Source organism: Marmota flaviventris, chromosome 18, assembly GCF_047511675.1.
Source record: "Marmota flaviventris isolate mMarFla1 chromosome 18, mMarFla1.hap1, whole genome shotgun sequence".
Lineage (NCBI taxonomy): Eukaryota > Metazoa > Chordata > Mammalia > Rodentia > Sciuridae > Marmota > Marmota flaviventris.
This window is the reverse complement of record NC_092515.1, coordinates 46,896,111-46,921,217: the sequence shown is the minus strand read 5'-3', so window position 1 is coordinate 46,921,217 and position 25,107 is coordinate 46,896,111. Positions and strand designations below refer to the sequence as shown.

General features: G+C 35.4%; 1 protein-coding gene across 2 annotated transcripts in view; it reads right to left on the bottom strand.

The window, feature by feature from the left end:
* Nfatc3 (nuclear factor of activated T cells 3) overlaps positions 1 to 25,107 on the bottom strand; it is a 102,351-nt gene that overhangs the window by 28,508 nt on the left and 48,736 nt on the right. For both annotated transcript variants that reach the window (XM_027933248.3, XM_027933249.3), the window contains exons 2-8: positions 21,439 to 22,573; positions 17,954 to 18,116; positions 10,485 to 10,684; positions 7,595 to 7,767; positions 6,503 to 6,643; positions 4,009 to 4,064; positions 3,160 to 3,286 (exon numbers count right to left, since the gene is read on the bottom strand). In XM_027933248.3, the coding sequence (XP_027789049.1) occupies positions 3,160 to 3,286; positions 4,009 to 4,064; positions 6,503 to 6,643; positions 7,595 to 7,767; positions 10,485 to 10,684; positions 17,954 to 18,116; positions 21,439 to 22,573 (1,995 nt within the window). The remainder of the gene's footprint in view (positions 1 to 3,159; positions 3,287 to 4,008; positions 4,065 to 6,502; positions 6,644 to 7,594; positions 7,768 to 10,484; positions 10,685 to 17,953; positions 18,117 to 21,438; positions 22,574 to 25,107) is intronic.

The following is a 25,107-nucleotide window of genomic DNA, read 5'->3' as shown; positions in this document are numbered from 1 at the left end:
TCCCCCAACACCTTGAGCTTTTCTTTACCACACACATACACCATGATGTTATTTTACCTTGCTTCAAGGCTAAAGCAATGGAGCCAAACATAGTGGGAAGCATCTGAAACCATGAGTCAAAATACAGTTTTCTTCCTTTAAGTTGTTAATGCAGGTATTTTGGTCACAGCAACAAAAAACTAACACAGGAAGCTTAACAATATTTAGAATGAGTTGAATTTTGGAAACAAATTATCTCTATCTTTTGTGTTATATATACTCATTCTCAAATTTAGAGTATCAATGCATGCAGGCATTCAAGAAAAACATTAACTCGTCTAGTGGTTTTCAAACCACTGGCAGCCTAACACATCCCTTCAAGTAGTGGATGTGGCAGTGAATGCAACATTCAGATACAAGAAGCTTTACATTTTGTCTTTCATCGCAAAGAGTGCAGTTTAGTTAGCTTTTATTCTTTTTAATAATATTGGGTTTTACATAAAGCTTTATATGAGAAATGGAGCAACTTAAACAATTGAAAACCATTTGAAATTAATTTACTTACATTCAGTGAGTACTATCTGGGGTAGAGCTAATACCTGATCTCCTGACTCTACAACATGCTTTCTCTTGCAATCAGAACCACCACAATCCAAAAGACAGGCTATCCAATCAACTGCTTAGAATACAGAATATCCTTTCCCAGAGACAATGTTACACATGAGAGTTGGACTCCAATGCTACCCTGCAAGGCCCCATTATTCCAAAACTAGAGCTCAGATCATACCTCTAGTGCAAGTAACTTCTATTGGGCCTCAGGGGAAGGTATGTTGCTTCAATAGCTTCCTGGAAATCAAAGTGGAAAGGGGACTCCCACATAGGAAGCTCCAAAGTTAGAGGCTGAGCAGAATTCAAATTAGCTAGTATTTATTTACCTACCTACTAAGTCCTATTTGTCCCACTAGACATAAGTCCTATGCAAAAAAGGACTGACAGGTTTTGCCACCTAGCAGGTTTTACCACCCAAATACTTACTCAATTAGTGAATGAACAAAATTGCTAACCAAAATCTTTAGCTTTCAAAGATTTGTATTCTATCTTTCAATTATCTGAAATATTACTATTATTTTTTTAATAATATTTATTTTTTAGTTTTCAGTGGACACAACATCTTTATTTGTATGTGGTGCTGAGGATCGAACCCAGCGCCACGCGCATGCCAGGCGAGCACGCTACCACTTGAGCCACATCCCCAGCCCTATCTGAAATATTATATTCAAGTAATATACTAACATTATCAAGTAATAATGATTTTGGATTTGGGAATATAAGTAGCCCTTATAGACAATAAATGAAATATAACCAGGCCATTAAAAACATGCATGATAAATGAAAAACCAGCACCTTCTCAAAAATAACTGTTCTTCTCACTTACTATAAACTAAAAGTTTCTCCAAGAATAAGTTATGGATAATTTACTATGATTTCTTTGTTTTCTGTTGTTACTGTTCACTTTTTGAAACAGTCTACTATCTATTTTATCACCACAATTTTTGAAATTATCATATGCCCTGGTGACTAGCACAGTTCCTAGTATAGAAAAGACCAATAAATATTTATTCTCCAAGTATGCAACCATCAGCATGTATTACTGCATATATTTTTGTGTCATAATAAAAAACTGGAAAGTTACAACACTTGAACTGCTACAAAAAGAGGTATCAAAATCTCTTTGTTAGTGTGTGAAATCAAAAAACCTGGTATCAACATTACAGCCCCCAAAGCCCATAGTATGACACAGCTGATGTTTGTCAAATGAAAATCCAAGAGATTTTTCTTTTTCTGTGCATGGCAGACAAGCACTCTACCTCTGATCAACATCCCCAGCCCTGAAATTTTTCATTATGATTAAAATAAAAACATCACCTGATATGCACATTCTAACACACAACAAGGGGGGAAGAATGGAAGTACTTTGGATTAGACAAAGGAGAATGAAGGAAGATAGGGGAACGGGAATAGGAAAAACAGTAGAATGAATTGGACATTACTTTCCTATGTTCATATATGAATATATAACCAGTATAACTCCACATCATTTATAACCATAAGAATGGGAACTTATACTCCATTTATGTATAATATGTCAAAATACATTCTACTCTTATAATATATAACTAAAAAGAACAAATAAAACCATTTAAAAAAATAAAAAAGATGAAGGCATTATGAAATGGGCACACTGTCTTTCTGTGTGCTATGGCTACAAAGGGAATTCATGACCCAACAGCATACACATACTCACAAACACTTGCCCCTCCTTCCCCAGCCTTTTTATTTTGAGACAAAGTTCCACTAAGTTATCTAGGCTGGCCTCAAGTTTGTGATTGCCCTGCCTCAGTCTCCCAAGTCAAAGGTATTTAGGGTTGGTGACTTTTTTTGGGGGGTGAGGTGTGTGGGGTAACCAGGGACTGAATCCAGGGGCGCTTAACCACTAAGCCACATCACCAGTCTTTTTTATTTTTTAATTTTGAGACAGAACCTCATTAAGTTGCTGAGACTGGCTTTGAGCTTGTGATCCTCCTGCCTCAGGCTCTAAAGCTGCCACACCCAGCTAGGGTTGATGATTTTTGACAACTTCTAAAAAAACTTGCTAGGATTGTGGCTCAGTGGTAGAGCGCTCAAGCACTCCCCTAGCATGGGCGAGACCGGGTTCGATCCTCAGCACCACATAAAAATAAAGGCATTGTGTTGTGTCTATCTATACCTAAAAAATAAATATTAAATAAATAAATAAATAAACTTCAAACTTACATTTCATCTTCTGATTTTTTTTTTAAATAATAAATCACTACAAGTTAACTATCAGCACATCTCATATTTAAAGTCAAAGAAGAGCTGGGGTTGTGGCTCAGGGGTAGAGTGCTTGCCTAGCACATGAGAGGCCCTGGGTTTGATCCTTAGCATGACATAAAAATAATAAACGAGTAAAATAAAGGTATTGTGTCCATCTACAACTAAAAAACAAAATTTAAAGTCAATATAAATTCAGGTATATGTTGATATTTTTATTGATTATGATCAAAGTACTTTGAATATTCTAATATAGTATCCATTGAGCAAATTTTTATTCAATATGAAAGCAAGCTTATAATAAACCATCACAAAAACTCCTCATACCTGGTGTATAAGTAAAACGTTGAGACTGGCTTTTTTTCCTCTTGCCATTGCAAAGATAAAAGTGCACCTGCACTGCAGCTGTAACTGCTGGGTTATGATACGGAGGAACTTCAAGGACAATGTGAGCCTAAGAAGCATGAAAAGAAAGATTGTGTTACACTCAGAACTAAAAACGTAATGCACCTGCTAAATTCAGAGTAATTTATGAGTCTTAAATACAAGGTTCTACCATCATACAAAATTATACACGTCAATCAGTCATATAAGTAATCTGGAGATTTACTACATGGATACTTCAGTTTTGATAAAGACAAACCCTTTAATCATTAAAGGAGAAACTCCTACCCCGCCATTTTAAAAAAGTTCTTTTACTTTATTTTTTTTTAACATTTTGTTGTTTTGGTTGTAGTCGGACACAATACCTTTATTTTATTTTTTTGTGGTGCTGAGGATCGAACCCAGCGCCCTGCAGGTGCCAGGCAAGCGCTCTACCACTGAGCCACAACCCCAGGTCGCTATTTATTTATTTGAGATGAGGACTTGTCATGGTGCCCAGGCTATCTCAAATTCGTGAGCTAAGGTGATTCTCCTGCCTCTGCCTCCCACATAGGTGGAACCACAAACATTTACCACCATAACAGGCTGAGAAACTGCTTTTTAATCATCCAACAACTTTTTAATCATCCACGATAACAGGCTGAGAAACTGCTTTTTAATCATCCAACTTCTAGTAGAATAAAAACAATGCATCACATACTATGCAGTGACATACCTTATTCTATCAAATATTAAAGGTTATTTTATGTACACAAAGATTGAATTTATATACACAAAGATTGAATTTCTTACCCCTTGACATTTTTCCCTGATTATTTTCCCTTCTACCTCCCACTGAGGTCGTCCATCTGTTGAAAGAAACAATTTCAGTTAAAAGCAATTTAAGTCAGAAAGTATACTAACAAAATTTTATGTATGTAGTATCACAAATTTATGGCAAAAGGAATCTTTTCCTTACTGACTTCTAATATGAAAAGAAAGCATAATTGTGGGGAAAAAATGGGGAGAAAGAATTCATTCTATCCATCAAGTGAATGAAAGTCCTCAGAGTGAACTCACAAAGCAGTGGCAAACTTTCGCTCATATACCTCAAATGATGGAAAGGAAATTCATTCCCTTACCAGATAACCCACTCCATCTTTGGAAAATAATGGCTGTTCTGTCACAGATAGTGGGAAAAGATGTGGTACACTTCCCTAACTCACTTCAATATTTAGATTATATAAATGAAAAACTAACCCAGTAGAAAAAAATGGGCAATGACAAGAATAGGTATTGCACAAAAAGTCAACATGAATTGTCAATAAAACTCTTAATAGACATCAGGAAATTTCATACCAAAGTTCAGAATACCATTTTACTACATTAAAAAAAATTTAATTCACCAGGTGATAAGGACCAGAACATTCATAACAACACTGAAAGCTACTGCTGGCAGTGCTAAAACATGAACACAGTTCAAATACCCACTAAGAAAAGGGATAATAAACTTTAATATATTCAACAGTAAAAGCTATATATTAGTGAATGTGAAAAAATTCTAGTTACATTGATGGATGTAGATCAATCTTATTGTTGACCTCTGAAATAAACAATTCCCAGAAAAATATATGTACTATTATGGAATCCCAAAATAGGGAAATAAAATAAAACTGTAGAGGAAAAAGCAAGCATCAATTCAGGCAAAGGATCCACTCAGACAGTCTGGCAAGAACCCTCCAACAGCAATTTATATATTATATATAAATATATATTTGGTACCAGGGATTGAACACAGGGGTGCTTAACTACTGAGCCACATCCCCAGCCCTTCTTTATATTTTATTAGAGACAGGGTCTTCCTGAGTTGCTTAGGGCCTCACTAAGTTGCTGCGTCTGGCTTCGAATACACGATCCTCCTGCCTCAGCCTCCCAAGTCACTAGAATTACAGGCATTCACCATTGAGCCCAGCTGCAAGTTGTATGTCTTAAATGGGGCGAGAGGTATAAACTATTTGTTTATAGTATTTTTAAGAGTGGTAATTTGTAATTATTGTTAAAGATGAGGGGAGACCAAATGATGGAAAAATGTTTTAAATATTCTTAAGGGATAAAAATAAACTCCCCAATAAACATAGGGTTCTTCTACTTTTTCAAAAGTTGATATAACCCATAATCTATAAATATAATTCACATCTTATAAATTTCTTTTTTCTCTTTCTTTCTGTGTGCATGTGCATGCATGAGTGCTTGTGTGTGTGTGTGTGTGTAAGAGAGAGGGGGGGAGAGAGAGAGAAACTGGGGAGGGAAGGAGGGAGAGAAAAAAAGAGAGAGATAATGGGGATGAAACCCAGAGGTGCACCACTGAATTAAATCCTCAGCCCCTTTTATTCTTTGAGACCGGATTTTGATACATTGCACAAGCTTGACCTTGAACTTGGCAAGGCTGGTCATGAAATGCCATTCCTCCTGCCTCAGTCTCCCAAGTCACTGAGATTACAGGTGTGTGCCAGCCCTCCAGGCTAATTTCATCCTTTCAAAGTATACAAATCAGCCAGGTGCAGTAGGGTTGGCCTGTAATCCCAGTGGCTCAGGAGGCTGAGACAGGAGGATGGTGAGTTTAAAGCCAGCCTGAGCAAAAGCGAGGTAATAAGCAACTCAGTGAGACCCTGTCTCTAATTTCAGAAGATTTTTTTTTTCTTGCCCCCCAAAGAAACCCTGCAGATATCAGTTGTCACTCAAATTGACAACCCTCTCCAACTATGAGCAACCATTAACTTAGTTTTGGTGTCCATAGATTATTTATTGTGGAAATTTTGTATAAATGGAACTATACAGTATATGGTCTTTTGTGTGAGCTTCTTTCAAGTACCATATCACGACTTCAAGGTTCATCCATTCCGAATCACGGGTTAATTTTTATTAATTCATTAATTTTTATTGTTGAATGGATATGCCACATTCTGATTATGCATTTGCCAACTGTTGAGTATTTGAGGTGTTATCTGGGTTGTTTCTAATTTTTGGTTATTATGAATAATGTTGCTAAAAACATCTGTAACTTAAATTTTTTTTGTTTTAAATTCTTTGAATGTGTACCTAAGAGCAGAAATGTCAAGGAAAAGACATGCTTAAAGATAATTCCACATTTATATGGAAATTGAATAAATGTTTGGTTTATAATAAAATCTAGTATATAAATGATGCCTGTAGAGTCAGAGAAATTATTTTGTGATTAATGTTAATTAAATATCTAAATTTATTTCATCCTTTTGCCCCTTACAGTCAATCAATTTATATTATTTACCTTGTCCTTTTTCAAGAAAAATTATTTTAGATTCTGGAAGAAAATTAGATCCAGTCACAATCATTTCATGGCCTCCATTTACAGAACAACTGTTGATACTGTATTTCTCAATATGAGGAAGTTCTTGAGCAGACCGCTGGGCTGTTTTTTTTTTTTTTTAACAGTTGAGGAAAAAAACCAAAATATTAGTCTAAAGATTTCACATAAATGAGACAAGCTCAAGCTACAAAATAAAATTAAAAGTAAATTTAGGGATTAATTCATTAGGCTTTCACAGTGAAAGAACATGGCTGGTTTAAAAAACAAGGAAGGATATATTAAAATGTTATATCTTTAAATTATTTTCTTAGACTACTTAATATCTTCAACTTCACCTTTATTCCCATACATTTATCTCATCTTTTCTTTTTCCAACTAAATTTTTAATATATTTCTTCCATACAATCATCTGTTAAAATTTACAAATCTAATTCCCAAAAGCATATTAGTACAAAAATGTATAACTGTATTACATACAAGTAACAGAAGACAAATCTAAAAAACCTACTAGAGGACAACACCAAATAATTCTTCTATCAAGAGAATACTTAGATGATCATTGCAACATCAGGTGTACATGTATTTTGTATAGTTTTCTAAATAACCAATTAATTGAAACACATGAAGTACACATTTCAATCATGAATTTTTAGAAGTGTATACATGTTACTTTAGTGACAGTACTTTTTTTTTTTTTTTAACCTTTACAGGTACATGAAACATAATCTAATTTTTCTCAGTCATTATTTAAACATACTTTTTTTTCCTTACCGTGGATTCAACTAATGGGTGCTTAACCACTGAGCCACACCCCCAGCCCTTTTTATTTTTTGAGACAAAGTTCATTAAGTTGCTTAGGAATTCACTAAGTTGCTGAGGTTGGCTTTAAACTTGCAATCCTCCTGCTTCAGCCTCTCAAATCACTGGGATTTCAGGCATGTGCCACCACACACACTTTCAGTTTATACTTTTAATGTACACATTACATTAAAAGCAAAATAGAAAATAAACTATTTTCAATAACATCTTAAAACATATCACAATCTCACTTACAGCATTCAACAGGTATAGAAGCTATCTGCAGAGAAAGGACTTTTCCATTGGGCTGTGGGATGTGTACACGAAACACAAGTCGTACTCTAGTATTCTTTCTGCCAATATCAGTTTCTCCTTTTCGAAGCTCTATATCTGAATTTCGAAGTTTCAAAATACCTGCACAGTCAATACTAGGGAGAAAAATACAAAAATTTTATTTGCTTACTGATAAGGAGTGTTTCTAAACAACTAAATTACACAGATGTGTACTGTCAATTTGTCAGGGCAGAAATATCTATGCAGAATCACGTCAAAAAACAAAGATATATGTATGACTATCTTAAAATTCTAACAAATCACAAAAAACCCCACAAACCCATAGAAATATTCATTTACAACAATGAAAATAAGTATTAAATTCTGTTTAAAATTATAACTGTCTTTATTTTATACCACAGTATAACTTTGCCACATCCGTACTTATCCAATTTTAAAAACAGAAAGGAGTTATGAGAAGGTAAGGCAATGAACACTGGCATCCTATGTTGAAGTACCTTGTAGGATGGCTCTGTGATTTACAGTTTATTCTTATATGTACAAGAGATTTAATCATGAAATAACCAAGTTTGGGGATAACTAGGTAAAACTGGGGGAGTATTTACTAATCTTCCTACTTTTATTGCCTTTAGAGAACAGTAAATCCATTTAATACATACCTAAGACTCACTTATACATAAATTATTTTGAACAATGGTCTTATCTATCACTTAGAATTTTATATTTCCCACTGTCTAAAACTACAACGATTGAATATAATATAGTTACATTCAATACGTTGCTTGGATACTAGCTTATCCCAGTTAGTAGCTTACCTAGTATTAAGTTACTGGGCAAAACAGGATCATCTGGCATTAGCTTCTTTGTTATCTATTCCCCATGGAAAAAGCTTCTTAGGTTTGGGTAACTTCCCAGTTGCCCCTCAATCCTTTTTCTTAATACTGGCAAATGAACCCACTACCACTGGCTACATCCCCAGTACTTTTTATTTTTTATTTTGAGACAGGGTCTAATTACATTGCCCAGGCTAGCCTCCAACTTGCCCTAGCTTCCTGCCTCAGCCTCCTAAGTAGCTGGGATTACAGACGTGTATCATCACATCTGGCTTTACTCAATGCTTTCTACAATATGTACAATATTGTCATAAGCCTCTGATCCTATATAATTCCTGCTCCCCAATCTATCAGTGGAGAATAGACAGAATAGCCAGAGATGCTTCAGGTGTGCATGTGCAGGATGGGGCAAGAGAGCTATTTGCTTGTTATTAGCCAAAGTGGTGTTCCTGCAGCTTTGTCTCTACTCTGATTTTTTCACACTATTTGGGATTTGAACCTTTCCCAATTTCCTAAGACTATTTCACAGAAACTCATGTACTTTTTTTTTCCCCTTTAACTGATTGGTTTGTATGTTATTTATAGAAAGGATATAAGGCATTTTATAATGTAAATAAGGCCAAGAAAAGAAAAACAAAAAATTTTGAAGTATAAGGAACAGGAAATAAATACTCCCCAAACTGTAATAAATTACTACAATTATGATAACTGAGCTTAACCATGAACTCTCTGGAAAGCAAAGCAAAAATAAAGACGATAAAAGTTTTTATAGGTTTTCTGTTGCCTGTAAAGCAAAACCTACCATGCCATCAAGAAACATCAACTTTTTTAAGTTGAAAGAAGTTTATGTGTGTATATAACAGTGACCAACCTAAGAAAATGTTTAACAGTAATTCTTCAGATTAGAAATAAGTATTCAAATTGGGCATGGTGATGCACACAGGTAGTATCAGCACTGTAGGCTGAGGCAGAGGGATCATCTGAGACCATAAGTTCAAGACTAGCCTGGGCAATACAATAAGACCCTATCTCAAAAAAATTTAAATGAGTATTCATATGGCTCTTTTTTATACTGTCCCTCAAGTAAAATGAGCAAGCCTAATAAGATTCTAGTGATTTTCACTTAAACTTGATTCATATATAGTACTTTGACAATCCACTGAAATGAATGAAAACAATGCCTGCACACTTGACCCCTACCAGAGCAATTTTTTGAGCTCTTAAGAAAAAGACAGTTCAAAGCTAAGTTTTAAATTTCCCTCAGCAGACAGCAAACTGTATACTAATGTATTTCTGATGCTATATGGAAAAGTAAGATCCTGGAGCAAAAAGATGCTTACTTGAATTCTCAAAGGTTAGCCACATCATTTGGAGAGGGGGAGGTATGTAATGAGTCAAATGGGATAACTGGGGTAAAGTCAAATGTTTTTCTTATAGGACACTTAACAATTACAATTATATTGCAATTATTTACTTATTGTTCATTCTGTTACACTGAGTAATTGATGAAAGTCGATATATTTTTATTTTTATTACCTAAGATGATGCCTGGCTAGTGGCTCATGATCCACTAACATATGCTAAATTGAATTTTCTTTTTGGAAATATGCCACCACTAGTAGCAAATGTGCTAACAATTATTTATATAATATCATTCAGTTAATTTGGAACAATGACTATATTTTTACATAAGAAAGTAATATATAGACATATTATAACCTGTGTATAATTATGTTGTGTATACGTGTGTGCATATATATGAAAGGTAGTAGGGACTAAACCAAGGGGTACTTTACCACTGAGCTACATCCCTACTTATTTTCAGTTTTTTAATTTGAAACAGAGTCTTGCTAAGTTACTGAGGCTGGCCTCAAACTTGCCCTGTTGTCCTCCTACCACAGGCTCCCACTAGGATTATTGGTGTGCACCACCATATCCAGCTATATATATATATGTCCTTTTGAAAGCTGTTTCAGGAAAAGAAAGAAGTGCCCATTTGGGAGTATGTTTCAAGATACCTGGCTGACATATTATTTTCGGGAAGAAGTGGAATTTCTAGAACTTTTGTACTGGCAATTATTATCTCTTGGCTTGCAGTAGCAACTGTCTTTCCAGTGATTCGATGCACCTGGTAAAATGCATGAGGTCGTAAGTATCGATCATCTGCTGTTCCAATAAACATCTGTAGATTTATCGGCTTTTCACTATAGCCCAGGAGCTAATTAGGAAGAACAAACAGAGAAAAAAGCACAATTCATTATACAAACCATTTTACAACAAGCTCACAAAAGTAAGTCTAAACTCAGGTCTGCATGCTCTATAATGCTATAAATCTATAAATCCTTTTATTTGTATCATATACTATCGATGCACAAAATGTCATTTCAAAAAAGACAATAATAAAAAAGTAATACATGAACAATCCTCCAAAGACATGTGGGGTTTTTTTTTTTCCTGATAAACATCTGAATCATCAAAAATTTTTAAAATCCTTCTGATTCCACTGTGAACAACACAAACAAAAGCTGATTCTTGGGGCTGGGATTATGGCTCCGTGGCAGTGCACTTGCCTGGCAAGTGTGAGGCACTGGATTCAATTCTTAGCTCCACATATAAACAAACAAATAAATAAGTAAATGTCTATCAACAATAAAAAAAATAATGAAGGTTTAAAAAAAAAAGCTGATTCTTTATTTTTGACAACATTAACCATTTAGACTAGACCTAATGATTTGGGTGTGTGGGAAGGTCCTCTGACAGACTATTAAAATCAGAGGCACTTTGCTTTAGTTAAGATTCTGAAAAACTGTTACCAACTTAGAAATTCAACTGACTTAACAAGATGTGCTATTTGACTTTCTTTTTTTTTAAGATTAATTAATTAATTTTAATTAGGTATATATGACAGCTGAATGCATTTGAATTCATTATACACAACTGCAGCACAACTTTTCATTTCTCTGGTTGTACATAATGTGCACACCATTCCAACATGATGTCCACTCATTCCACCATCTTTCCTTTTCCCATGCCCTCTCCCCTCCCCGTCCCCCCCTTTGCACAATCAAAGTTCCTCCATTTCCCATGCCCCGCCCCCATTACGGATCAGCATCCACTGATCAGAACATTCAGCCTTTGGTTTTTTTGGGATTGGCTTATTTCACTTAGCATGATATTCTCCAGCTCCACCCATTTACCTGCAAATGTCATAATTTTGTTTTCTTTTAATGCTGAGTAATATTCCATTATATATATATATATACACACCACAGTTTCTTTATCCATTCATCTGTTTAAGGGCATCTAGGTTGCTTCCACAGTTTAGCTATTGTGAATTGAGCTGCTATAACATTGATGTGGCTGTGTTACTACAGTATGCTGACTTTGGGTATAGACCAAGGAATGGGATAGGTGGGTCAAATGGTGGTTCCTATCCAATTTTCTAAGAAATCTCCATACTGCTTTCCAGATGGATTGCACCAATTTGCTGTCCCACAAGCAATATATGAGTGTGTCTTTCCCCCCACATCCTTGCCAACACTTATTGTCCTTTATATTCTTTTATTTTGTTAATATTTTTATTTACATATGACAGCGGAATGCTTTACAATTCATATTATCTTATATTAGACAAAGGCACCAAAAACATGCATTGGAGAAAATATAGCCTCTTCAATGAACAAACGCTGCAGGGAATACTGGAAATCCATACGCAACAAAATGAAATTAAACCCCTATCTCTCACCATGCACAAAACTCAACTCAAAATGGATCAAGAACCTAGGAATAAAACCAGAGATCCTGAGTCTAACAGAAGAAAAAGTAGACCCTAATCTCCATAATGTGGGATTAGGCCCCAACTTCCTTGACTCCTACAGTGCAATAATTAAACAAGAATCAACAAATGGGATGGATTCAAACTAAAAAGTTTTTTCTCAGCAAAAGAAATAATCTGTGAGGTGAACAGGGAGCCTACATCCTGAGAACAAATTTTTACCCCTCACACATCTGACAGAGCTCTAATCTCTAGGGTATATAAAGAGCTCAACAAGATAAGCACCAAAAACAATCCAATCAATAAATGGGCCAAGGATCTGAACAGACACTTCTCAGAAGAGGATACAATCAATCAACAAATATATGAAAAAATGCTCATTGTCTCTAGCAATCAGAGAAATGCAACTTAAAACTACTCTAAGATACCATCTCACTCCAATAAGAATGGCAGCCATGGGCTGAGGTTGTAGCTCAGGGGTAGAAGCACTTGCCTCGCATGTGTGAAGCCCTGGGTTTAATCCTCAGCACCACATAAAAATAAAAATAAAATAAAAACATTAAAAAAAAAAAAGAAAGAAAGAAAGAAAATGTGATTCTAAGAAAAGAAGCCAGCCACAAAGACTATGTTAAAAAAAAAAAAAAAAAGGATGGCAGCCATTATGAAGACAAACAACAACAAGTCCTGGCTGGGGCAGGGAGGAGGTCCACTCATACACTGCTGGTGGGACTGCAAATTGGTGCAGCCAATTTGGAAAGAGTATGGAGATTCCTTGGAAAGCTGGGAATGGAACCACCATTTGACCCAGCTATTCCTCTTCTTGGACTATACCCAAAGGACCTAAAAACAGCATACTACAGGGACATAGCCACATAAATGTTTATAGCAGCACAATTCACAATAGCTAAACTGTGGAGCCAACCTAGATGTCCTTCAGTAGATGAATGGATAAAAAAAAATGTGGCATTTATACACAATGGAATACTACTCAGCAATAAAAAAGAATAAGATCATGGCATTTGCAGGGAAATGGATAGCATTAGAGAAGATTATGCTAAGTGAAGTTAGCCAATCCCCAAAAAACAAATGCCGAATGTCTTCTCTGATATAAGGGGGGTGACTCAAAATACAGGTATGAAGATGTGAATTTGGTGTCAACATACCATATATACAAACAGAGATATGATAAATTGTGGTATAAAGGTGTATTAAGAATTGTAATGCAAAAAAAAAAAAAAAAATAAGAGAGCTCATATATAATGGCATAATTTGGCATGAACATACAGAGTTATGAAAAATTATGCTGTGAATGGATAATTATGATTGTAATGCATTCCACTATTGTCATGTATATAAGAAATAAAAATAAATAAAAATTTTAAAAAATACTTAGATAATAATCTATATTTCTCTATCCATTTCCTTTAGTGAAGTTCTATTATTCATTAGCTATAAATCTGCTTGTTGTTTATGCTAGATTTCATTCTTCCTCATGGATTTTTACTACTTTTTGAGTATGTGGAATATTAACTATTTATTTAAAAAAACATGTTTTATAACAAAATATATCCATTCATTTTTTTACTATAACAAATATTATAAGCAGTCTATAAAATTAAGTCAGAAATGTTTCAGTTGGTCCACTGATTTTTGCTATCTTTATTATTTCCACAAGTCAAATTTATTCTTTGGATAACGCTTGTATTCTCACTTCTCTCCAAACAAATATTTTATAGATATTCCTGCATTCACTTATATGATTCCAAGCATGTTTTTCTATTTTCTCCATTTGAAGCACCCCATGATTCCTACCTCTTCTAATGAAAGCTTTTCATGATGTATCTTCTGTATTTATTTCTGTCTTCTGAACAGGAATCAGATAAAATAGGACTAAATATGTATTAAAGAATTATTTTTTCTTTTAAATTTCTTAAGTTACCATTATTTTTTTGACATCACACTTGTATGCGTATGGAATACAGGAGTACACTGTGATGTTTTGGTATATGCATATAAATAGATACAGGAAACAAATGAAAAATCACCCTAAAAAAAGAATTGGGAAAATACTGTTTCTTACATGTGAAACAATATAATAACATTTTGAGGTAGACTGAGCCAGGTACAATGGCACATTATCTATAATTCCTGAGACTCAGAAGGATTGCGAATTCAAGGTCAGCCTGTCAATTTATAAAGACCTTGTCTCAAAATAAATAATAAAAAGGGCTGAGTATGTGATTCAGTGGTAGGTGCCCCTGGTTTAATTCCTACTAACACCAAAAAAAAAAAAAAACCAGAAGAAGAAGGAATTATCTTATTCCCTGGGTACATAGGACAAAATGCAGTTTTGGTATTTAGGAGTTTGTTGTGTTTTTCTGTTTTGTTTTCGTTGTTATTCTGCAGCAATGTAAACTGAAACCAGGGCTCCACACACGCAAGACAAGCACTCCCCATCTAGTTTTTAGTATTTAAAAATAATAGTAATAATAAAGTCCAGGGCCTTTGGCCAAAGTAGAAAAGGTCACAAGGGATTACGACTTTCCAGAATGCTATGTTACACTGAAGGATAAAGCAACACTCATGAAAGTATAACACCAGTGAGAATCCTGGGAGTGGACCATAACACATGATATTGTCCATTCTACTGAGTCAAACCCAACAAGGACTATTCTAACCTAATTCTCTATCTCTTTGCTCCAATTTCTTCTGGCTATAGACCATGGCTCTCAAATAAAATAAGGACAAAAAGCATAAGTACTAGGCTATCATAATTAAGTTTTTATTTTCACTTAATAAAGAGTAACAAAACACATTTGAAGAACAAATGTGTTTGCTTTTAATTAAGAAAATAAAAACCTCTCCCTCAAACACACACAGCCCAGAAATGGATTGCTTGTGACATTTCAAGAAGTGAGTATAAATTCAAGGAAGCAATAGGCCAATTATAATGGTAAAATACCAAATGAGTAAAAAATGGAGTCAAGAAATCAAACTAAAATTTAAAACACAAATGCAGATCTAATAAGTAAATTAGAAATGTCAAGAAACTATCAGGTCACTAACGTGGAGGGAAGTTTAAAAAATAAATCTCAATAAATTAGAAATGACATTGAAGCACCAAGAGAACAGACACAGATGTTGTGGGTAAACAGACAAGTCAATGTCTGAATAATAATTGTAGTCATTGAAGAAAATAATGAAATAGGAAATGTATAAGCATATGTTATATAAAAAAAATTTTGAATGAAGGAAGAAGGAATCTCAGATAGAAAGGAAGCATCATAGGCACTAAGACAGACTGATAAAGAATATCATCAGGGCTGGGATGTAGCTCAGAGGCAAAGCGTTTGCCTTACATTTGCAAAGCCCTGGGTTCAACCCACAATTCAAAAAAAAAAAAAAAGACAAAAATATCATCAATATCTGGAATACTCTTGATTAAGTCCATTATTTTAAGTATCATGAAATAATTCTTCAAGCAACAAGTTAGAAAAAATCAGTTATTCACAAGAAGGATGAATATAAAAAACTATGAAACCAGAGTGTTAATCTTCCCTTGAGTAGGAAAACCATTTTTAATCAAAGGATTACTGTAAAAATAAATCGCAAGGACATCCAAAAGACTTCTGTCCATTTATGCATTTGTAAAAAATTATTTCCTAACAAGAAATGTCAAAGATACAAGACACTGCTTGGCACAGTGGTGTACACTTGTTATCCCAGTGACTAGTAACTTGGGAGGCTGAGATAGGAGAATCCCAAGTTTGAGGACAAATTTAGCAACTTAGCAAGATCCTCAGCAACTCTGTGAGACCCTGTTTCAAAAAATAAAAAGGGCTGGGGATGTAGCTCAGTGGTACAGTGTCCCTGGATTCCAATCTCAGTACTGAAAAAAAAAAAAAAGCAGGATCTACATCCTTAATCAAATTTAACTGACTTGAAATAAACTCTGATTTAACACCAAAATATGATTCTAAAAGCAAATGACAGAATTTCATTTTTTCTTTCTTCTGTCCCCTCCCTCCCTCCTTCCTTTTCTTTTTGTTTTTCAAGATAGGGTCTTGCCGATGTTGCTTAGACTAACCAGAAACTTCTGGGCTCAAGAGATCCTACTTGATCCTCATTTCCAAAGTAGCTAAGAGTATAGGCAGGCACCACTGCATCCAGCCCAAATGACAAAGTCTCATGTTCTATTTTCCTGATATTTTTTGCTACAAATCATTTAAAACCTGCCTAAAATGCAAATCTTTTTGCATTTTAAAACATCCTTAAATAACAATGATGATAAATCATAAAGTAAAGCTGCTATAATACATGATAGTTCATAAACTGTAATGGTTGAAAATTGCTCCAGTATAATTAGTTTCTCCACTAAATACTTACTGTCTACATAATTCTAAGAGTAAAATGGATGACATAATATTATTATATACAGTCATTCTGATGTTTGAGTATATAGACTATATACACACATTCTCAATCATGAAAGAAACCAAGGAATGCAGAATCCAAAGCCCTTCTTAAACAACTAAATTTAACAATGAAGAACTGGTAATAGGCATCAAATTCAAGCAGATACAGGGCTAAGGCTAAAAAAAATGGGTGGGAAGGTAGACACCCTTTCCCTTCATTCCTCCCTCCCATGGTCACTTTCCTTTACTGATCTCCCTTGATTTTCCCCCACCCCAATTTTCTTTTCCTTTTTCCTCCCTAAATTTCACATGTGAGAGAAAACATATGATCTTTGACCTTCTGAGTTTGGCTTTCAATATCTTGATAATTATAATTAATTTCTCTTTTTTTTTTTTTCCTTGCAATAGTGCAGATTGAAACCCAGGTGTACTCAACCACTGAGCTATATTCCTTGGCCCTTTTTATTTTTTATTTTGAGACAGTCTTGCTAAGTTGCCAAGGTTGATCTCAAACTTGCAGTCCTCCAGCCACAGCCTCCTGAGTCACTGGAGTTATAAACATGCACTACTATGCCTGGTTAAATTTGTTTTTTGACCTTAGATCTTTGAAGAACTCTTAAATAGAAGAGTTAAAAGAGTTAATAAACTCTTAATAAAAGAACAGCATATAAGAATCCACAGTTCTGCCCATGTGTTGTTAAAGGCTTGATTGTCAGTCTATGGCACTATTAGGACTGACTTGATTATCAGTCTGTGGAACCTTTAACAGGTAGGGCCTAGTGGGAAGAAGTTAGGTCACTGGGGATGTGACCCCAGTGAAGGGGATGTTAGGAACCGCCCCTTTCTCTCTCTTTACTTTCCAATCTCCATGTGGTTACCGGCTTCCTTACTCCACACACTTGCCACAGGCCTAACAGCAACAGTACCAATCAACCATAGCCTGAAACCTCTAAAACTATGAGCCAAAGTAAAACTTTCCTCTTCGTAAGTTGATTACCTCACAAATTTTACACAGTTGATCATCTTATGTATTTTGTTTCAGTGATACAAAGTTGACTAATGCACTGCAATCTTTCCCCAGAGTTTCTCCAGCTGGAAAAGTCAGTCAAGAAGAATATCTTTCAGACTATCAAAGAAAACTCAATACAGAAATGTAGCCAGAGCTACAAGTACAGAAAACAGAGGTTTTCCAGATTTGAGTTTTCTCCCTATCAGCTCTGTAACACCTAAATGAATAACTCATCTAACCATTAATAGGTATGTGGTATGTGCAACAGAAGCCCCAAAACTCTCATACCTTCACAACAGGATGTCCCCCAGTAGATGCTTTTACTGCCCCTCGGCTACCTTCTGTTTCATAATGGGCTCGATGATGAGTTTTAGGTTGCACTTCTATTTTCAGTTCACACTGTCCAAAGTGGGATGGTAAAGGCCAGTCTAGTGGAGGTAATGAAGATGTGCTATAAACAAAACACACAAAGATGCATTTCAGCATGCTTACTGCCAAGCAGTGATTCAAATCACTTCTTTGCCAGCACTAACATGTCCTCCTATGATCTTTGAAACAAAGGACTCCAAAATAAACTTTACATAGTTAAGTTATAACAATGGTTATGGTAGATACTGATTAAATAATTCTTTAATTTTTTAATTCTACAGGCTAAAATCTATCTAACTTTTTGTTTTGCTGGATTTTTAAATTTTTTTAAAATTTGTAGTTGTGGACACAATATCTTTATTTTATTTATTTATTTTTTATGCGGTGCTGAGGATTGAACCCAGGGCCCCATATGTGCTAGGCAAGTGATCCAATTAGCCACAACCCCAGCTCCCTGGATTTTTTTTTTGAAAAGGACAAACTCTAAACCTACAACTGTTTCTCAACCATGTATACAATCAAAAAACCAGTAATTTGATTTCTTAAAACAAAGATGTGCATCTTTGTATGTTTACCAGTGTCTCTTCAAGAACAGAAATCTCTATTTTGTCTCAGAATACATACGTTTTTCCCTCTCAGGTATAAATCAGTGGAAGTCCTTCTATTACGTATGTTAATTACCCCACTTCCTATTACTCTTTTGCTGATCTCTTTGAAAAATTGCTTATATTCAGCAACAGATTGCAATTTAAGGTATAATTTTAATTTTGGTATATAGGTAGCTAAAAACAAAATGAGGCATCAGTAACATCTTAAAAGGTCAATTGTTTTTTACTTGATCAATAAGACAATTAAAACAACTTAGATGCTTTAAGTTTCATTTAGATATATTAACATTGAAAATATAGAATTAGAAAATAACATATGTCTACAAGTCAAATGTTAATGGATCCAAAGCTACAATACTATGTATTAAAAAGTAATATTGGGGGGCTGGGGTTGTGGCTCAGAGGTAGAGTACTCAGGGGTAGAGTGCTTGCCTAGCACGTGCAAAGCCCTGGGTTCAATTCTCAGCACCACATAAAAATATAAAAAATAATAATTAAAGATATTGTGTCCATCTTAAAAAAACTTTTTAAAAAAAGTAACATCATCTTAATGGTTGATGAAATGGGACTTTTTTTAAAAAAAAAATATTTTATTTTTGTTGTTGTAGTTGGACACAATACCTATTTTTTTAATCGATTTATTTTTATGTGGTGCTGAGGATCAAACCCAGGGACTCACATATGCTCTACCACTGAGCCACACCCCAGCCCCTGAAATGGAACTTTTAAGGTAACTCTTAACATCTAAAATATCTCAATTATTTCATTGTTTCTCCTTCACTGTTCTCAGCCTACCTTTCCACTGTGAAGGTATTCATATTTATTAGTCTGAAAAAACAACTCAATTTTATCAACTCTAATTTCTATACTTGCTCTGCAGGCTTGAGAAAACCCACACAGAAAGATTAAGATAAATTTCAGAAGCAGACCAATAGGTTCAAAGATAGCATCAATACCACAATTCCAAATTATATTTTTCTAAAGTTAAGAATTCTACAGATGATAATTCATACCAATGGAAAAGCATAAAAATAAATCCCTTAAACGGATACAGCTTTATGTATTTAATATGTTATATTTTATAATCAATTATAGATGATCAGATTAATTCTTGATATAGTATTGTGACAACTGACAAGCTGTTTGGAAAGTATTTGTTATACTATTCTCCACTCCTTACAACAAAATATATTTCAGCTGGATCCAAGATTCAAACATATCTGATATAAATATCATGTATGTTTTATATATTTATATATATATATACATATACATACTATTAGAAACACATGAAAGCTAGGTTTTTAATTTTAATTATTTTAGAGTAGGATAAGACTTTCAAATGTAACACAAAGTCAAAAAGAAAAAGATAAATATGAATACAAAAATTTTTAAATTTCTCGAAAAAACAATAAAATCATAAATTTATAAAGCTGAGAGTCAAAAGGTAAATTTTTATTAAGGCCAGGTATAGTGGACTTGGGAAGCTACTTGGGAAGTTGAAGCAAGAGGATGATGGCATATTCAAGGTTAGCCTGGGCAACACCATGTAGTAAGATCCTAGTCAGTCAGTCAACAAATAACATTATGGGGGAAAAATGCTTGCCACAAATTTGACAAGGGACTTTAAGCTCTTAAAAATATAGTTAAGGGGCTGAGATTGTGGCTCAGCGGTAGAGCGCTCGCCTAGCACTGGCAGGACCCAGGTTCAATCCTCAGCACTACATAAAAATAAAGGCATTGTGTTGTGTCCATCTATACCTAATAAATAAATAAATAAATATTAAAAAATATATATAGAGAGAGTTAAGTTTATTCCCAATTAGGTTTTATTTTTTTCAGATAAAGTATAACTTTAATGCTGAATATTATAGGACAAATATACCTCATATCTTATCTTTGCTCCCATGTTAGAATTCTATGATTACAGGATTTTAGTAATTATATGAATGCTCTTAGAATTCTCTTATGTTACTGCTATATATAATTTTTTGGCAATTCTTTTTTTAATTAGTTAGTTTTATTTTTAATATAATTCACACCATAACCCATCTTTTACAAGATTTTCTAGATAAGAAAATTCCTTCTAGGAAATCCTTAAGTGTAATTTCTTATTATCTATAATTCATCATCTATATACTTTTGTAGAGGGGGCACTAAGACTTGAACCCAGGGCCTTGCACACGGTAGGCAAGTATTCTACCACTGAGCTATATATCCCCAATCCTTTTTTAAGTTTTATTTTGAGATAGGGTCTCCATAAATTGCCCAAACTGGTCTTCAGCTTGGGATCCTGCTATCTCAGCCTCCTGAGGTAGCTGGGATTACAAATGTGCACTATGCATAACACCTATATACCTCCAAAATTATAACTTTATCCTATCTGCTTTGAAGACTTCAAAGAAAATAAAAATAGATTTACAAATAGTTATTTGTAAGTAGAAATTTTAAAAAATAATAATAAAAAGGGAGCTGGGAGTGGTAGTGCATGCCTGTAATCCTAGAGACTAGGGAGGCTAAGGCAGGATGATTCCAAATTTGAGGCCAGCTTCAGCAACTTAACAAGGCCCTAAGTAACTTAGTGAGACCCTATCTCAAAAGAAAAATAAAAAGGGCTGGTAAAGTACCCCTGGGTTAAATACCCAGTACCAAAAAGTTAAATAGATAGATAGATGGATGGATGGATGATAGGAAAGAAGGAAAATAAGAAAGGGAGGGAAGGAGTAAAAATGTTTAAACCATTTCCACCAATGATCCAAACTATTCAGTCAGCAGCAGTCATTTCCATCAACTCACCGAAATATAGGTGTGTGGCCAGGCTTTGGTTTGTTCCAGGTAAAGGGTGAAGGAACTGAAAGAAATTGGTCACCAGATGAATCTTTCTTTAAAGGATACTGAGATCCAAGGCCATCATCTACTGAAGTCTCCCGGGATGGTGATAAATTTCCTTGATCATCTGAACAGAGCTCTAATTTTCCTGGTAGTATGGCAGCTTGATCTTCAGAAGTCTTCCTTGTTTTCAGAGGGATATCAGTCTCTACACAGTACTGAAATGGAAAAAGTGCAGGGCCAAGGCCTGATCCACTATGGGTAGAAGCATTGAGCCAGGTATCTTCTGTTATACTTCCCCTAGGGGAGTGTCCAGGAGAAGGAACAGGTGAGTGATGGGGTGATAGGGATCCAGCATAACAAACTTCGGCACTGGAGTGCCGCCGTTTCCCACAGGGTGAAGTGGGCCTTGATGAGGGTCCTGAGGCTGGCCTGGGGCTCAACCAATTCTCGTCAGTGATACTAGATCTAGGAGAGTGGCAAGGAGATTGCCTGGGTGACAAGGAGTGTCCAAGTCCATACTGTTGATGCCAGGACTCTTCTCCAGGGCAGCCTCCCGGAGAACCACCTGGAGATGTCAGAGGGGATCCAAGAGTAAATCGGGCAGCAGCTTCATTCAACTCCGAGTCCACATCATCATAAATGTGTGAAAGAGATTCACAAGAAGATGCATCTGAGAACCAGCTCCTAGAAGAGATGCTGCTGGCAGGACTAGGACTAAGGGAAGACTCCCGGTAGGATGGCTCAAGAGGAAGATAGAGATGATCTCTAGAAGGCCTCTCCAAATATTCCCTTTCTGGGTCATTTATCTGTAGATCATCTTCATGTGCATCTGTTTCTTGATGACAGTTAGGAGAGATGGAAGTAATTTGAATACTTGGGCACTCAAAGGGTTTGGGACCACCTAATGGGCTGTATTTAGATTCAGGAACGTCACCAGTTCCTTCATAGTTTTTGTGACCTTGGAGCTGAAATGATGGTGACAAAACAGAAGAGTGAGACGGTAATCCATGTTGTGGTAAGCAAAGTGGTGAATTTAAAGTAGATGGAGGTGGATCTACATTAAAGATGTAAATGGATGCACAATCATCTGGCTCAAGATCTATGAGGGAAAGCCAAAAAAAAAAAAAAAAAAAAGTCAACAAAACAAGAAATTAGAAGATTCAGGTGTATAACTTACTAGATGAAAACAATAATAATAATCTTTAGAGAAAAAAGTGGGAGGTAAATTAAATGTCACTAGCTCCACTGAAGAGTTGATATTTTTAAAATGCATCTAGTTATTTCTGCAGATATATTATTACATCTTTACATATAATTGCATAATTTTTATTATCACATTCCTAAAAATGATACTCTTACAATATAATCTGAAGATAAACACTTATTAAAAAGATAATCACATCTGTGATCCTAAAAAACAGAATTACAGGATGATACAATCATATAATTTGAATTTCATTTGGGATTTGCACGTTAAAATGGTGTAAAGGATACAAAAAAAGTGCTTTTGTTGTTGTTGTTGTTGTTTGGGGTGGTGGTGGGGTTTTGTTTGTAGTGCTGGGGATGGAGCCCAGGACCTTGTGCACAGCAGGAAAGCACTCTACTACTGTGCTACATCACTAGTCCTTTGTTTGGTGGTGGTAGTGGTGGTGGTGGGAGGGTTGTACTAGAGTTTGAACTTTAGGGCCTTGCACATGCTAAGCTCATGCTATATCACTGAGCAACATCTCTGGCCTACACACAAGGGCTCTTTGTTGTTGTTGTTTGGGAGATACTAGGGATTGAACCCAAGGCTTAATTAATAACTGAGCCACATCCCCAGCTCTTTTTTTTTTTTTTTTTTTTACACAGGGTCTCACTAAGTTGCTGAGGCTGGCCTCGAATTTGAAATCCTCCTGCCTCAGCCTCCCCAGCTGCCAGGACACAGGTGTGCACCACATCCAGCTTACATACTAGATTTATTAAAACAAAGGATTATAGACTCAAAACCCAAGAGACCTAGAATACCTCTGCCATTAACTTGAGCTCTGAGTCACATCATTTAATCTAAGCCTCAGTTTCTTTGCAGTAAAATTTTTAAAGATTTTTTTTTAACATTTTTCTTTTTAGTTGTAATTGGACACAATACTTTTATTTTTATGTGGTGCTGAGGATCGAACCCAGGGCCTTGCACATGCTAGGTGAGCGCTCTACCGCTGAGCCACAACTCCAGTCCCTAAGATTTTTTTTTCATAAAATGTTTATTATAAACACTGACAACTCCTTCCCCTGCAGTCAAATCATCAAGAATTCATATATTTGCACATAGCAGACCAGGTTACAAGCCATATGATACCAATGGACACTTTACTTCAGTAGAAAATAATTCAGTGTGGGGTTGGGGATGTGGCTCAGCAGCAGAGCACTCGTCTAGCATGCGTGAGGCCCTCGGTTCGATACACCACATAAAAAATAAATAAACAAAATAAAGGTATTGTGTCTAACCAAAAAATAAATATTAAAAAAAGAAAATAATTCAGTGGGGCTTTTAAATTAATGATTTATCAGTAATTTTCATAAGGACAGAAGTTTAAAACTCACCCCTTGCTGGTATATTTAACACAAAATGGGTCCTGTCAGATAACCTACTGAGAGTGTTTGCAACAATATGGGTGTTTTGAAACTTCACTTTTAGGAAGAAGTGATCATTATTATCCATGTTCACAAAGGCAGAAGTTTTAATAAACCCTAGTACAAGGTGCTTGTTAACATCTTCCTCTAAGGAGATAATCAATGGGGAACCAAAAAGAAAACTGTTCACAAATACACCAAAGAGAAGTGCAAATGCCTCTGCTCACAAGTCAAGACGATTATGTTGTCTCATTACATTATTATACCTGGAAAAAATATACTTCTTTAAACTTCTGATGTTGCTATCAATAGTAGGGTCCTTTAATAATCATTGTAAATGATAGATTCTGGAACTTTGGGGGGATGGGCAGGAAAATGTAATGGGGACTAAATCCAGAGTCCCTCTACCACTGAGCCACTTTCCCAGCCCTATTTTAACTTTGAGACAGTCTAAGTTGCCAAGGTTTGCCTGGAACTTGTGATCTTCCTGCCTCAGCCTCCTGAGTTACTAGGATCACAGGAGTTCATGGCTATACCCAGTCACTGATCAAATTTGGACAAGTTACTTCACCTGGTTGAATCTCAATGTTCTGGACTACCAAACCTGTCAGTAGCTGAGTATGGTATCATCTAAAACATATAGGATCATTTTAAGATAGGCAATTTAATATAATAACTAATATTTGGCAAGAACACAATACATCTTGCTATAGTTTGAGGTAGTGTACCCCAAAGGTCCATGTGTTAAAGGAATGATCGCCTGCCTGTGGTGCTATTGGGAGGTAGTGGAAACTTTAAGAGATGGGGCTTAGGAGGAAATTTGGTCACTGGCAGCATGCTTTGAAGGGGATACTAGAACTCTATTACCATTCTCTTAGTTTCTCAGCTATCATGAGTTGAGAAGCTTCCTCTGCCATACACTCCTGACACGAAGTGCTGCCTCACTATGGGCCCAATGCAACTGAGCCATTAACCAGGGATCCCAACTTCCAAACCTGTGAGCCAAAATAAACCTTTCCTCCC